Source organism: Aspergillus mulundensis (genome assembly GCF_003369625.1).
Source record: "Aspergillus mulundensis strain DSM 5745 chromosome Unknown scaffold_4, whole genome shotgun sequence".
Taxonomy (NCBI): domain Eukaryota; kingdom Fungi; phylum Ascomycota; class Eurotiomycetes; order Eurotiales; family Aspergillaceae; genus Aspergillus; species Aspergillus mulundensis.
Genome location: NW_020797892.1, coordinates 513,141 through 527,365, shown reverse-complemented (window position 1 = coordinate 527,365; position 14,225 = coordinate 513,141). Strand labels below are relative to the sequence as shown.

General features: G+C 50.3%; 5 protein-coding genes across 5 annotated transcripts; 3 read left to right on the top strand and 2 right to left on the bottom strand.

Annotated features, from left to right (window-relative positions):
- Window positions 1-216: 216 nt before the first annotated feature.
- Window positions 217-2,679, bottom strand: DSM5745_04718 (putative oxidoreductase, FAD-binding; the record flags this gene model as incomplete). Its single annotated transcript, XM_026746734.1, has 3 exons — window positions 217-709; window positions 928-2,158; window positions 2,208-2,679. The coding sequence occupies 3 exons, from the start codon at window positions 2,677-2,679 to the stop codon at window positions 217-219; spliced, it is 2,196 nt and encodes a 731-aa protein (XP_026604214.1).
- Window positions 2,680-3,285: 606 nt separating this feature from the next.
- Window positions 3,286-4,217, top strand: DSM5745_04717 (uncharacterized protein; the record flags this gene model as incomplete). Its single annotated transcript, XM_026746733.1, has 2 exons — window positions 3,286-3,447; window positions 3,507-4,217. 2 exons carry the CDS (start codon window positions 3,286-3,288, stop codon window positions 4,215-4,217), a joined length of 873 nt encoding a protein of 290 aa, XP_026604213.1.
- Window positions 4,218-4,528: 311 nt separating this feature from the next.
- On the bottom strand, window positions 4,529-6,043 carry DSM5745_04716 (mannose-1-phosphate guanylyltransferase; the record flags this gene model as incomplete). Its single annotated transcript, XM_026746732.1, has 4 exons — window positions 4,529-4,555; window positions 4,605-5,771; window positions 5,844-5,900; window positions 5,975-6,043. 4 exons carry the CDS (start codon window positions 6,041-6,043, stop codon window positions 4,529-4,531), a joined length of 1,320 nt encoding a protein of 439 aa, XP_026604212.1.
- A 1,122-nt stretch (window positions 6,044-7,165) lies between these two features.
- Window positions 7,166-9,740, top strand: DSM5745_04715 (putative dynamin GTPase; the record flags this gene model as incomplete). The annotated part of the gene is made up of 4 exons (XM_026746731.1): window positions 7,166-7,181; window positions 7,234-9,296; window positions 9,347-9,488; window positions 9,541-9,740. The coding sequence occupies 4 exons, from the start codon at window positions 7,166-7,168 to the stop codon at window positions 9,738-9,740; spliced, it is 2,421 nt and encodes an 806-aa protein (XP_026604211.1).
- A 490-nt stretch (window positions 9,741-10,230) lies between these two features.
- Window positions 10,231-13,949, top strand: DSM5745_04714 (lysine--tRNA ligase KRS1; the record flags this gene model as incomplete). Its single annotated transcript, XM_026746730.1, has 3 exons — window positions 10,231-10,452; window positions 10,521-12,108; window positions 12,859-13,949. The coding sequence occupies 3 exons, from the start codon at window positions 10,231-10,233 to the stop codon at window positions 13,947-13,949; spliced, it is 2,901 nt and encodes a 966-aa protein (XP_026604210.1).
- Between the last annotated feature and the right edge of the window lie 276 nt (window positions 13,950-14,225).

Below are 14,225 nucleotides of genomic sequence, written 5' to 3'. Positions count from 1 at the left end.
GGTGCGTACTATCACAAAACTCCTCACTAACCCCCTCTACCTCCGTCGGCGGCGTCTCCGCCTCACTTAAAAGCGTCTGAATCATCTGCGCCAGCAAATCGTCTCCATGAACCCGAATCGGGGTTCCGTCTGAATTAAGCGTGGGGAAGCTCCCGATGTCTCCTTCTGCACCTGCAGCTCCCGCGTCTCCTCCGCCTCCTTCACGGCGCATGATATTTAGCGCTTCGGCGAGAGAGTAGAATGCGGCGCTGACGTCGCCGGGGACGGGCACAGCATGGCGGCGCGAGCGGGCTTCATCCGGGGAGATTTCGGAGAGAGTCGCGAAGAAGGTAGAGAGGTCGGGACGGCGGCGGCGCGTTTGGGTTTGGGATTGAGGGGTTGAGGGATCGGAGGTAAGGTTGTGTTCAACTGTTGGAAGAGTTGATGGGTCAGTTGGTGCTTCTTGGTTAGTGGGCTTGGGGATTGCTTCTTGCCTTCGTAGGTGGACATGGTGGTGAGCGGGGAGGACGAGTTGTCCTCTTGGTTGTGTTGGACTAATCTGTAGAAGAGGGAGATGTCTGACGTGAGAGGATATCGGATTGTAAGGATTGAGAAGTTCCCTTGGAGTGTAAGGCCGGAGATCGGGCGTGGTTTATGTAGCGGAGTCAGTGAGGGACCAGGGCCGGGATAGCTCCAGCGGGAGGCAGCAGCACTGTGACGCGTTTTTCGGCTGCCGAAGCCAAGGATCTTTGATGTTTCAACAAACAACATCACAAATGACTACGGATCAAGGATGAATGCTTTGGTGAACTATCTACTGTGTACGTATCTTGATGTACTCAAAACGTTAATTTGCTATCTTAATAGTCAAAATCCTCGTATACTACTTGTTTACCAGCCAACCAATTGAATACAGACACTTTCAGGGCTGGACTGCCACAAAAGTACCACACATTGGCGAGCGAAAGATCGAGGTCTTGAGCTTCCACTCGGCGCCCTCTGATCTGCGCTCCAGATGAGGCGGCTACCTCCAATTCAGGGCTGGTCTCGTCACTCTGAGTGTCTAGCCCAGAAATGAACACTGTCGTTACAGGTGGCAGCTTTGGAAACCGTTTGAAGGTGTCCAATACTAAAGCGATATCCTTGATTGAGATGGACCAAAAAAGCCGTAGCAGGCTAACATCGATAACGGGGATCTGGGCGAGAATAGGCGTAATTCCGATTCCCCCTGCTATGAATGGCAGTATACCACTGCTCGGTTCCGGTAGTCGAAACTCGCCCCCAAACCCCTTTAGAGGTACTTCCAGTCCAGCCCTATCACTTGTCTGAAACAGATAGCGAGTCACATTCCCGTGTTTTCGGATCGTTATCTCAAACTCGCCGATGGGAACGTGGCCTGGAGACGACGAGATGGTGAACGTACGTACATAGTCGTCATTTAAACTAGATGGATCGTCGTCCATCATATGACTGTAACCCATGTCCAGCTCATCAAAGAACGAAAATGTCGCATACTGGCCTGGTGTCCATGTCCCAGCTTCCGTAGGATCTGATATGCGAAACCGAAAACGCGCAATTGACGGGGTGATAATGTGCTTCTCTATCATCGTTGCTGTGACGGACGACTCATAATTACCCAGCGCTGCAGCGGAGTTTTTCTCAGTTGCGAGGTATCTAACGGTAGGGTTATACGGGGAGGACTTTCCGGGGACGCCTCGAAATGAAAGTGCTTTCCCGACAAAGCGAGCTGAGGTGACGGACACCCGGACTACAAGGTTCGAGCGAGGAAGGATGGATGACGCTTCTTTCCCAATGAGAATCTCCGTCCTACCTGTAACGAACAATGCATTTCCCGTTTCAAAGTCAGGGAAGACATAGCCTGCCAGCGGCGTTATCTGAAGATTACCAAGAGTCTGGTAGAGCCGGTTTCCGGAGTACTCTGGGTACGCAAACACTGCACCAGCAGGCTCATTTGACAAGACACGGACAAACCCTGCAGGTCCTCCGCGGATGTTTGTGTCCATGTCCTGGGCTCTGTGTGATGAGGATATGAACAGGCAATCTGCATGACTTAGAAGCTCCATGGCCTGGGGGTGCAGCTGAGGTGTTTCTGAGATGAGTTTCGGATCAGGTGGCGCAGGAACAATACGCTTTGCATTGAGGTATTTAGGACAGTTACCTAGCAAGACCATTACAGGCGATCCGGCTGCAAGGAAGTCAAAACGTACCGAGACTGCCATTAACATGGACGGTAAGATGCGCGATGCCCGCGCGAATACGCTCGTCTTCGCCCGTGACGTTTAATGACCCAGCAGTTATCTTGCCGAACAACTTCACCCTTCTTCGACTTTCGAGATTAACAGCTAGAAAGGCCACTGGCTTCCCATTACTCCCCGCAGGGTCAAGCAGTAGACTCTCCACAACGGGGTCATAGGTCCTCCCAACAGGAGTCTTGATGTCGAAGCTGGAAACAGATGTCGGAGTCGCGAGGCCCTCCTCTCCACCCCAGAGGGAGCACCAAGGCTTCCCTTCATTATCCAGAGCTCCTATCGCAAGCAAAGGAGACCTCCTGATCAGCAGACCTGCTCCGTGATTGAGGAACGGCACGGTGGGATTGTCCTGGTTTGGAACGCGCAGAAGCCGATGCATTTTGCTTTCGCCATCATGCCAGGGCACGGAGGTGGTGAGCACAGTTGCCATGGTGAAGCCAGGCACTCAGATGATGTTATTGACAGATGCGGTGTACGTGTGCAGGAAGCGTTGATCTGGGCTCTAGCGACGAGTGTGGGGAAATCAATACGAGCCGCAGCTGTTTGCGTAGTTGCTTCTAATTAGCAGTGTAGGGGTTTGAACGGTATTTGAGATGTAAGCATGACCATATTCTCTTTTCAAAAGCCTGGCACTGTAAGCTCATCAAGCATCAAACATAGTAGTGACAATAGAGATCGTTAGAGATCAAAGTTGACGACTTGACGTTGTCTAAGGCTGCGTGGGCAGTGGGGGGATTCGTGGCCGGTGGAGCGAGCAGGGTGTTGCGATGGGGCCGAATGAGGCTTTGCCATGGCAATTGGCAGCATATCTTCAGATCATCACCTTAAAATAGATTAAACCATCTTGGGTCTGGGGCTGATCTCTGTTGATTCGGTTTTACTTTTGACATCTTCCTCTCTTGCTGGTCAAGAACATCCATTCTTGAAGTTGCCCATGCCAGACCCCTGGATACAATCGATTGTTTACTCCATACCTCCACGTCCGCATCATTGATCTGACAGCTCTCATCACGACTATTTGGTCGACATCTCAACCATGCGTCGCAGATCCGTCAAACCCTCCGAGTACCCAGCCCTACCGTTCCACTTCATTCGCTTCATCCTCTTTATCTCCTCCCTCCTTGTCGCCATTATCCTCGCCGTCTTTGCATATAGATTGCACCAAGCCGACCAGAAATTCCCCTGGGCCTTCCTTGTGGTAAGTTCACTCCTAACTATGACAATGATCTAAATTCGATTCTAATATCTGCTTTTCAGCTCATAATCGCGGCTTTCCTCTCCCTTCTAAACCTCATCGTCACCACACTCCTCCACTGCTGCCACGGCCTTTCCCCTCGCCTCTCCCTAATCACAAATTCCATCGTCTTCGTCATCTGGGCCGTCGCGTTCGTCCTCTTCGCCTGGTCCGTCTCACATACTATCCTCACAACCTGCAATGCTACATACTGGGCGACGTCGACCGGCATCACGGTCTGCCGCATTTTCAAGGCCCTTTTCGCATTCACGATCATTGGCGCTGCGTTCCTTATCGCATCCATAGCCCTTGATGTCATTGCGTACCGTCGTCAAACAAGACTCGGCGAATATGACCCCATGGCTTTGGGAGTGGAAGGACATAACCTGGCAGAGTACAAGCCCGGTGCGCATAATCGGGATAGCAGTGCGCTCTCAGGGTCGTTCCCGCATCCGCCTATGGGTGCGGGACCGGGACTCGCGGACGAGGATAGGGCCCCCCTTGTTTCGGGAGGGAGATATGATACGCCGGGGCATCTAAGGGATCGCTCTGAGGAAATGGATATCGGGGATAGTAGGCCGTTGCACCAGCCGCCGCCGTATGCTAGTAATACGGCGCTGGAGAGGTATTCGGATGCGCCGCCGCAGCCGCATTCGAGGATGAGGATGAGCGCCTATGATAATCCATATGGTTATGGACAGCAGACTGGTTATGATCCGACAGCGTATAGGTAAGGGGCTCGAGTTGATTATTGGGAACAAGCAAAACTTTACGATTCTATGTTCGCTGCCAGTTTTATTTTTGCCCGAAGATATCGGCGTATATGGGGTCTCACTTTACTTATGTCATTGACATTTGAATTGAAGCTAGGGAAGGAATATATTAGCCGTGATAATTGTGTGCTCTCATCTTTTATGTGCTCCGTTGACCGGGCTCCCCATAGTATGAAAAAGATCTCAGACACCACAAATTGAATAGTGTTGTTGGACGTCAGAAAGTTTGATAGTATTAGTTTAATAATCGAAAGTGATTAAGCTTATAAGGCCTACATAATGACCTCGTTGGCAACATCCTAGGTTCTTGTCAGCTTCAATAGAAGATGGTGGATGGGATCTACTTACGCGCTTGAGCTCCTTGTACGGCAAGCATACACAGTTTTGCACGCGTACCTCATCACCTACACCGCACTCCTTTCCGAGGATGGTGATGCTCTGCACCTTGACACCATTCTTGATGATGCTAGTGGAGTGGCTTCCATTGGGAATGGGCGTTCCCTCCACACGAGCCCAGGCACCGACTCGCCCACTCCAGCCAATAATCGAGTGCATGACGCATGCATCATGCTTGATTTCTGCATCTTCCAGAACAATTGAATCCTTGACACGAGCTCCAGCACCCACAACAGCGCGAGGTCCAATTGACACATTAGGACCGAGCTTTGCCGTTGGGTCTACGCTTGCGGTGGGATGGATAAAGACGGGAGGAACGATGGTAGCCGAGGGAGCAGCGAGCTCCTCGGACTGCGCCTGGAAAGCTTTCTGGAGGTAGAGAGCGTTAGCCGGAACAGCAGATCCGGCGGTCTTGATCTGCCGCCAGAAATCTTTCGTCTCGTGGACAAAGAAACGGTTGCTGTCAGCGAGATCGGAGAGGATATCCTGCTCCAGACGCAAAACCTCGGTTTGCTCTGAATCATCGTCGGCGATAAACGAAGATTCCAAGTTGTCAGAAGAAGGATAGGATAACAGACGAGGGCGAGTAGTCCGGCGCTTGATGGTGCTGCGAATGGAGGGGAAAATGCATTCTGTTGCAAAGAGGTACACTCCGCAGTTGATTAGATTCGAGATGTGGGATTCCGGTTTCTCGACGTAGTGAAGAACACGCTTGGTGTGAGAGTCGGATACGATGCATCCAAAGTTTGTAGCTGCGTCGTTGTGAACCCGAGTTCCCAGAATGACAGCTTCAGCATCCTTCTCCTCAAACAACCTCAGCATCTCACCCAGAGGAAACGAACAGCAAACATCCGCATTGAGCACGAAGATGCGCTCCGGCTTTCCTTTGAGGATGGGGTCGCGGAAATGGTACAGACCACCGGCGGTACCTAGCGCCGTGTATTCTCGAAGGTATGAAATGCGGAATTGGGGGAACTCTTTCGAGGAGTCTTTGATAAAATCGCGGAAAACGGTCTCATCGTAGTAGCCGATCAGGATAACTTCGTGGAGCTCGGGGATCTTCGCGAGGGCCTTGAGGCAGTGGTGGATAATTGGGTGGCCAGCCACTTCAAACAGGGGCTATCGTAGGCATTGAAGTCGTCAGATAACTTGCGATAGACAGGTGGAGCTTCTATTTGGACAGAAACCAACCTTGGGGACATCGAGAGACAGAGGTCGGAAACGAGTTCCTCTGGAGGGGCCGCCAACCTAGGAACAACTGATTAGTTTTGGAGCGAACGCTTCTGGATTGTAGAGGGTAAATGAAGCAAACGCTATCTTACCAGGATTATAGCCTTCGTACTTCCACCGGAAGCCGCGCTGTTATATTCTCGCACAGGTAGTTGAAGCATTGTGGCAGGAGGGGCAGAGGCACAGAGTTGAATAGGCAGACAAAATAGAGGAGAGTCGCTCGAAGATAAACAATTAAGGGAGAGCAAGTATCAGTAGACACAAAGAGAAACTTGACGACGGCTAATAGACAAGGTGGCACAGAAGAAATGTTGTTCAGGGGAAAGAGATCTAGCGTTGAGGGTGACTTCACTGGGCTCCGCGGCGTCAAGTCAGTTGATCAGGCTGCCCAGGTGAGGTCCACTCCTACCTAGGTAATGCTCCAGGTCTCAGGAACCAGATCTGCGAGCTCCTCCTCCGCCATCTTGAGTACGACTAGATACATATCTGTCCATCCATACTGTTTGCACTATTTCTACATATTGCATTCCATAGAGCTTACTAAAATTAGGAAGATTTCTAGACGGATTGCCCTGCCCAATCGATGCACTGGGCCTCGCCGCTTCTGGCAACTATGATACCTTATTGTTCAGGTGTCAACTCGCTAACCAACTATGAACGTCCGCAACAACACCTCACCATCTTGTTCATGTAGGTAGTGGTGAGTCTACTATATTGTATGCCTGTCATTTGATGACTCTGAGAGCTAAAAATGGCACTAACTCAGAGTACGTGGTATATTTCTAGAAATATAGTCAATTATCTAATAACATGCTATAGCCTCAGCTGTATACTAACACAACACAAACAAACAGAACAAAATGCATAACATGAACAGAAACTTCGTTTCACCATCTTGCCTGCTAATTGCCAGCTCTTATTGCTGCCTAGCTAGCGGTCAAACAGGCGGCTTTGTTCCTCATCAACTCTTCATCCTTCAACTCATCAACCCTCCCTCCTTCAACTCTCCCTCCTCAACACCTCCTATCACTCACCTTACCCTCACCCAGTCCCGCCGCCTCCTTTTGTTATTCATCCTCTTACATTCTCTCGCCTTCTCTCTTTCCCTTCTGTCTTCTCTATCCCGGAGTCCTAACACGCCGTTTAGTTTTGAGGTTGAGTCTGTCTCCTACGCCTGCTTCTAGCGCTTCTGTCTCGGCAATACTCTTAGGGTTCTGGTCAAACCGAGTTCCATGATGAAACGTTCCTCGCTCTCTATAAGAAGCGTTACGCCCCGGATCGACATGAGTCAAAATACGCGTAAGTCATCTGTGTTAACCTATGATATGTTGGCAGACTAACCGTTTTACAGCCTCCACCGGGGAGTCTACTCCGACCGTGGACCAAATCCCGTCAGAGCCGTTGAACATCCTTGCTCAAAGCATGACTACTCTAGTCAGGAAGATTCAGGATCTTCGACACCTTGGAATTGAAGATTCCCATATTACTCTTCCTAAGATTTGCGTCATTGGAGATCAAAGCACAGGCAAGAGCTCGCTGATCGAAGGCATGAGTGAGATCAAGGTTCCGAGAAGCTCTGGGACCTGCACACGTTGTCCCATGGAGATCAACCTTTCTGGCAGTAAACGGGGTGAGCCATGGACATGCCACGTGTATCTGTCCCGCAAATACATGTACGACGGGTCGGGAAAGACGATAAGGTCGAGGAAGTCTCATTCGTTGGGGCCATGGGTCGAGATGGAGCAAGAGGATGAACTATTTACCACCATCACGGACAGGGCCCAAATCGCAGAAGCAATCAGATGTGCGCAACTCGCAATTCTAAATCCTGGACGAGCTCCAGCAAATTACCTACCGAGGAGGAATATTGGAGTCGAAAATCTTGACTTTCAAGAAAAGTTTTCCCCAAATATAGTTCGGCTGGACATATCAGCACCTGGGTTTCCAAGTCTCTCGTTCTACGATCTACCTGGCGTCATCAATCAGGTCGAGTCCGACGAAGACCACCATCTGATCAAGCTTGTCGAGAACCTGGTGAAACGTTACATTAGTCAGGATAACTGCATCGTTCTCCTGACTCTTCCCATGACAAATGATGTCGAGAACAGCAGCGCCGCTCGAATTATGAATGGCATCCGTGGAGCAAAGGATAGGGCCGTGGGCGTACTCACCAAGCCTGACCGCGTCCAGCCCGGAGAGTCGTTCACCCAGTGGCTCAAGATCCTGGAAGGAAATAAGTTCAGCTATGATCACGGATACTACGTTGTTAAAAACAATCATGATCCCTCAGTCGAGCACTCGGTGGCTAGGCAAGAGGAAGACGACTTCTTCAGGTCCTCTCCATGTTTTGCCGACCTCGTGGCATATCGCAACAGATTTGGGACGCGCAACCTACAGACAGCTTTGTCTGAACTTCTATTTCAGCAAATCCAGGCATGTCTTCCTCGCATCATTGACGAGATCAAGAAGAAGGCCGAACACATCGACCAAGAACTCTCTAGGCTCGCCGCTCCGCCCTCTGGTAACGTTCCATTCATTCTGTGCAAGAAGCTTCACATGTTCAAGGACAAAGTTCACAGTCAGATTGATGGGGGTTCCCGGCAGTACCCCTTGCAAAAGCTCTGGAACAACATTGCAGAGGATTTCAAGCTTGCTTTGGTCATGACACGCCCGACTGTGAAACTGGTGGCAGAACTTGATGAACAGGCAATGGATATTGACCGCGATGATGACGACTCTGAATGCAAAATTGTGAAATTTTCTACAAAACGCAAGCTGTCTGATGACTCGCCCGGTCCGTCGTCTTCTACTGTCGCAGACGGAGCAAAGAAATCCCCAAAGTACCATACTGAGCACTTTGCTCGTTTCAAAGACCCTGCGTGCATGTTCAAATGGGAAGTCATAAGAGAGTTAAACGAGGACTCCGCGAGCGCTGGAATACCCAAGCTCATCAACCCAAAGGCCATTAACGAATTGAATAAGATGAGTGTTGCTCATTGGCGATGCCCAATGATGATCTTCATCGATGAGAGTCACAAACTTGCTAAGAAGATGATCCTGCATGAGATGAAGGAGGTTTTTGTCGAATATAATCAGACGGTGCTTTTCAGAGAACTAGAAAAGATTATCAAGACTTATTTGCGGCAGCTATATGTTGAGCACGTCGCCCATGTGGAGGAACTCTACGAGATTGAGCATCAACAGCCATTCACCATGGCCTACACTCAACTAGACCAAGCAACAGCAAACGCACGGAAGTTCCTAGAATCTAAGCGGCTAGTCGCCCGAGAGAATCTTTACCTTACCCTTCAAGGATTCCCTAAGAACGATCCGCGAAGGGAAAATGAAAGGAAGAAACTTGGAGTTTCCGAACTAGGAGTTGACGAGTTTCGTCGTGAAGTGGAAATGATGGCGGTACGTCAATTGAGCACAATGAATAGGCTGCGGTTACTGACTGTCTCTAGAAAACACGAGGTTACTATGAAGTGGCCAGCACGAGATTTGTCGATTCTGTATGTCAGACTGTACATACAAAGCTTTTCTCTAAATGCCGCGAGACTCTGGTCAAGACAATTGAGAGCGAACTAGGAATTGGTGATGAGAATGGTATGGCCCTTCTTCTCCTTAACAACAATGGTTCTAACGTTGAATCTGCTAGCCTCGGAGAGATGTAACGAGCTCATGTCTGAAGATGTTGAGCGACAGCAGCGTCGGCAATACTTCGAGAGGGAAAAGGAAAAGGTACTGAAGGCCCAAGAATGGTTGAACACCGAGACTGGAACTGCCGACGATGAAGACGAAGTGATGGGGGACGATGAACCCGAGGTGAAGACCGAGGCACACGACAGCTGGCACTAAGCATCAACACTGAATAAGCCCTCTTCGTCAGGGCCATGGTAACCTTATGTTGTTGTTCCGGGTTCTTCTATGGTTGCACTTCAAGGCGGGGTTCAGTTCATTGCATACCCCACTTCATGCCCGTACCCTAAGCCCTATCTGCTCCTTGAGAAGGGAGGTCTTTGGTGGGTTGGAGATGTATGGTTTTGGGTGTACATGGATTGGACATTCTGTGCGAAGGAATAAGCTAGGATGATGATAACTATGTAGAACCCAGAAATAATGCAAGATGCACGTTTGTCTAATGAGTCATTGTACTCGCAGTAGATCTGAAGACCCAATGATAGCGATCCCGCGATGACTCCCGCCCAAAAATCTTTGGCGCATTTTCTCCATCCCCCCTCCCACTTCGCCTTTGAAGAACAACCATCCACGGCCGACGATTTTCTCTGATTATTACTCGCGTCGCTTGAAGCGAGTAATTAGAGCGTCGACTAACCAATTTTTCATCATGACCGACTCCAACCCTGTCCAGGAGGCCGAGGCCTCGATGGCCAACCTCTTGCTCGATGAGGTCACTGGCGAAAAGGTCTCCAAGTCTGAGCTTAAGAGACGCCAGAAGCTGCGCGAGAAGGAGGCCAAGAAGAAGGAGAAGGAAGCTGCAGCCCCTCCCAAGCCTGCTGCGCAGAAGAAGGTCTCCGCCGAAGACGAGGAGGCGAACTTGACTGCCAACGTGAGTGGTCTCATGTTATGTTAAGATGCGATGGAGGAGTAATTGATTTGTGATTTCTTTGGATCTAGCAATACTTTGAGATCCGCAGCAAGCGTATCAACAAGCTCCGAGAGACCAAGCAACCCGATCCCTATCCCCACAAGTTCCAGGTCACCGACGACCTTCGCAAGTTCCTGAAGGACTATGAGAGCCTTGAGAAGGGCGAGCAGAAGCCGGAGACTACCGTCCGAATTGCTGGCCGAATTTACACCAAGCGCGCGTCCGGTGCCAAGCTGATCTTCTACGATATTCGCGCCGAGGGTGTCAAGGTGCAGGTGGTGTGCCAGGCTCAGAACATTTCCGGTGCTGTTTCGTTCGAAGACCAGCACGAACACCTTCGAAGAGGTGATATCGTCGGTATTGTTGGTTTCCCTGGTCGCAGCAACCCCAAGAACCGACCGGATGGCGAGCTTTCCATTTTCGCGACCGAAGTGGTTCTCCTCGCTCCCTGCCTTCACGCCATTCCCACCGAACACTACGGTTTCCAGGACAAGGAACAGCGCTACCGCCAGCGTTATCTTGATTTGATTATGAACGACAAGTCTCGTAATGTTTTCATTACCCGTTCCAAGATGGTTACTTATATCCGCAACTTCTTCGATCAGCGGGACTTCGTCGAAGTTGAGACTCCCATGATGAACGCTATTGCTGGTGGTGCGACAGCGAAGCCTTTCGTCACACACCACAATGAGCACGACATGAACCTTTTCATGCGTGTCGCTCCCGAACTGTACCTCAAGATGCTCATTGTTGGAGGTCTTGAGCGTGTTTACGAGCTCGGCCGTCAGTTCCGAAATGAAGGTGTTGACCTTACCCACAACCCTGAATTCACTACTTGCGAGTTCTACTGGGCTTACGCTGATGTCTACGACGTCATGAACCTGACGGAGGAGCTTGTCTCCGGTCTCGTTAAGCACATCACCGGCGGCTACGAGACTACCTTCCACACACAGACCGGTGAGGAATACAAGGTCAACTGGAAGGCCCCCTGGAGGCGGGTGGAGATGATTCCTGCTCTTGAAGAGGCCACCGGCGAGAAGTTCCCGCCCGGAGACCAGCTGCACACTGCTGAGACCGGCGAGTTCCTCAAGAAGGTCCTGAAGAAGACTGGTGTTGAGTGCTCACCACCCCTCACGAACGCTCGTATGCTCGACAAGCTCGTGGGCGAGTTCATCGAGGAGACCTGTGTTAACCCCACCTTCATCACTGGCCACCCTCAGATGATGTCTCCTCTGGCCAAGTACCACCGCCAGAACGCCGGTCTCTGTGAGCGTTTCGAGGCTTTCGTCTGCAAGAAGGAGATTGTCAACGCTTACACCGAGTTGAACGACCCCTTCGACCAGCGTCTCCGCTTCGAGGAACAGGCCCGCCAGAAGGACCAAGGTGATGACGAGGCTCAGCTTATTGACGAGAACTTCTGTACCAGCTTGGAGTACGGTCTGCCTCCCACCGGTGGTTGGGGTATGGGTATTGACCGTCTGGTCATGTTCTTGACGGACAACTACAGTATCAAGGAGGTTCTGGCCTTCCCCTTCATGAAGGAAGATAAGACCGCCGCCGAGGGCAAGTCTGCTGCTGAGGTTGTTGGCATCCAGCCTCAGCCCGAGGAGGGAATCCGTAAGTTTTACCTGAAATATCCTATTTCAGGGCGATCAGCTAACACGTCTGTTTTGTGTAGCCCACAAATAGATATTTAGAGGTCTCGGTTCACGCAAAAATGACGCCTTTTGATGATATTCCATGATGAGCTTATTGAAAAGAGATAAATTAAATCGAAATAACATCACTCTTATACATTATCCCCTGCTCTGCTTTCTTTCCCATAAGCACTTTTATCCAAAGGGAAAGCCATTACGAAGACACTGAAGTTGCTCAATAGTATGCTAGCTGCAATAAGAACGCCCCAGAAGAACAACTTCCATATCGGGTAACCGGTTTGTAGAGCCTCCACTTGAATTCTGGAAATAAAGATCACGAGATCATCGCTAACACGGAAGGCCTCTATACAGTGAATCCAACCCTTCATTAGTCTGGGATCCGCTCTGCCTTTCCATCCGCATGAATGGAGGGATTCCGTTATACCTTACAGACAATAACGATGACATTCCCGGGATTACTAGAACCTCTCAACAAGGGTTGATCGCTTTATAGCTCTAGGCTTTCAATTTCCCGTTTACAGGGCCGGTCTTGTCCTGCCCAGGTGTGGTTTTTTCCTAAACGCATCCCTTTTACAATACTCCATGTCTCGTTCCAGCCTCCCATCTACTCCTTAAGTCACCTAATACAAGATCTGAAGTCACTTGTTCCAAAGCACCTGCCACCAACTCCTTTCTATCCTACGTCAGACGGTCTAATTATATCTCCCAGTCGGGACATTAGCTATGGCCCTTAGAAGAAGAACATCCGGGAATACCTCTCGTCGTCGTCCTCATGCCTCATCTTCATCTCGCGATGAAATCTTAGGCGAGTGGGAGCGTATAAATGCGAGAACAGCAAAATGCGACGTCTGCACGAGACGAAACATCAACTTAAACATGCTTCAATGCAAGAAATGTGGCTGGCAGACTTGTCACAGTACCTGCCACTCGGATCCAAGATGCGAGCATAGCAGGATGGACAGGCAATGTACTCACCAATGCGGCTGCGAAACACACGAGAACGGCGCTCTCGATACCGAAATCAGGAATGCACAGCGTGTTGCTGTAACGGCGACGACTAGAAGACCTAGGTCTAGGTCTAGATCTGCGTCAGAGAGCCTGCCAGCAAGAGGTCCGGCAGATTCACGTTCTTCCGATCCGCATCGTGGTAGAGATTCCTCTGTTGAGACTGGTAGGACTACGAGATCGAGCGTTAGCAGGCGAACAATAACTCCTACCTCCCCTTCTCAAACTTCCTTAACATCTAGACAGCCCAGGGCGAGGGATAGTCAGCACAATATCCGGGACGGAATATCTTCTTCAATTCAACCACCTAGACCGAGAGACGGTCGACTTTCTCGAGCTGCTCGAAGGACGGCCCTCCCCGCGCTTAATTCATCCTCTGAATCCAGCTACAACGACGAGACCATTTCTTCTGGATCGGATATTCCATATGATAACGGTCGAGCTGGTGACCTGTATACTACGAACTGTCCCTCCAGCCTCTCCCCTCAGACCCTTGTGGCTAGGCACAACGAAGACACTGGTGTCTCTAATGAGAATTATCGTCATATCCATATTGATGCCACCGCGGAAGACCTCAAATGTGCTAAGATATTGCTTGCTCTCCACTCAGGCAAAAGCATGGATGACGAGGCCGACAGTTATGACGACGGAGATGGCGACGAAGATAACGACAGCGAAACCGATGACCCTTTAAGTGATTTGGATTCTGATTATACGAAAGACGAAACGGGAAGCAACGAGAACGGTGGGCAGGATTACTCGAAACGTCGCAGGACGAATTACTACGATCTATAAGAGCAGCGGTGAAGGCTTGCAAAGGGAACATTCTTTTGGGTATCTTGCGTCTCATTGCGATAAGGCCGAGTCTTGTGCGAAACTTTGTTTCTAGCACCTTTAGTCTTCTGGGATCATAAAGAGGGCAATTGGGCCTTTGCGAGCATGTGGCTTCGAGTTGTCGGCCATCGTTTAGGGTTCGGGTGTGTGGCTAGAGCGGAATGTATTGGGACTTGTGATAGCGCTGAGAAGAGGCCAAATCATTAACCTGATAATCGAACATGTATTCCGCTGATG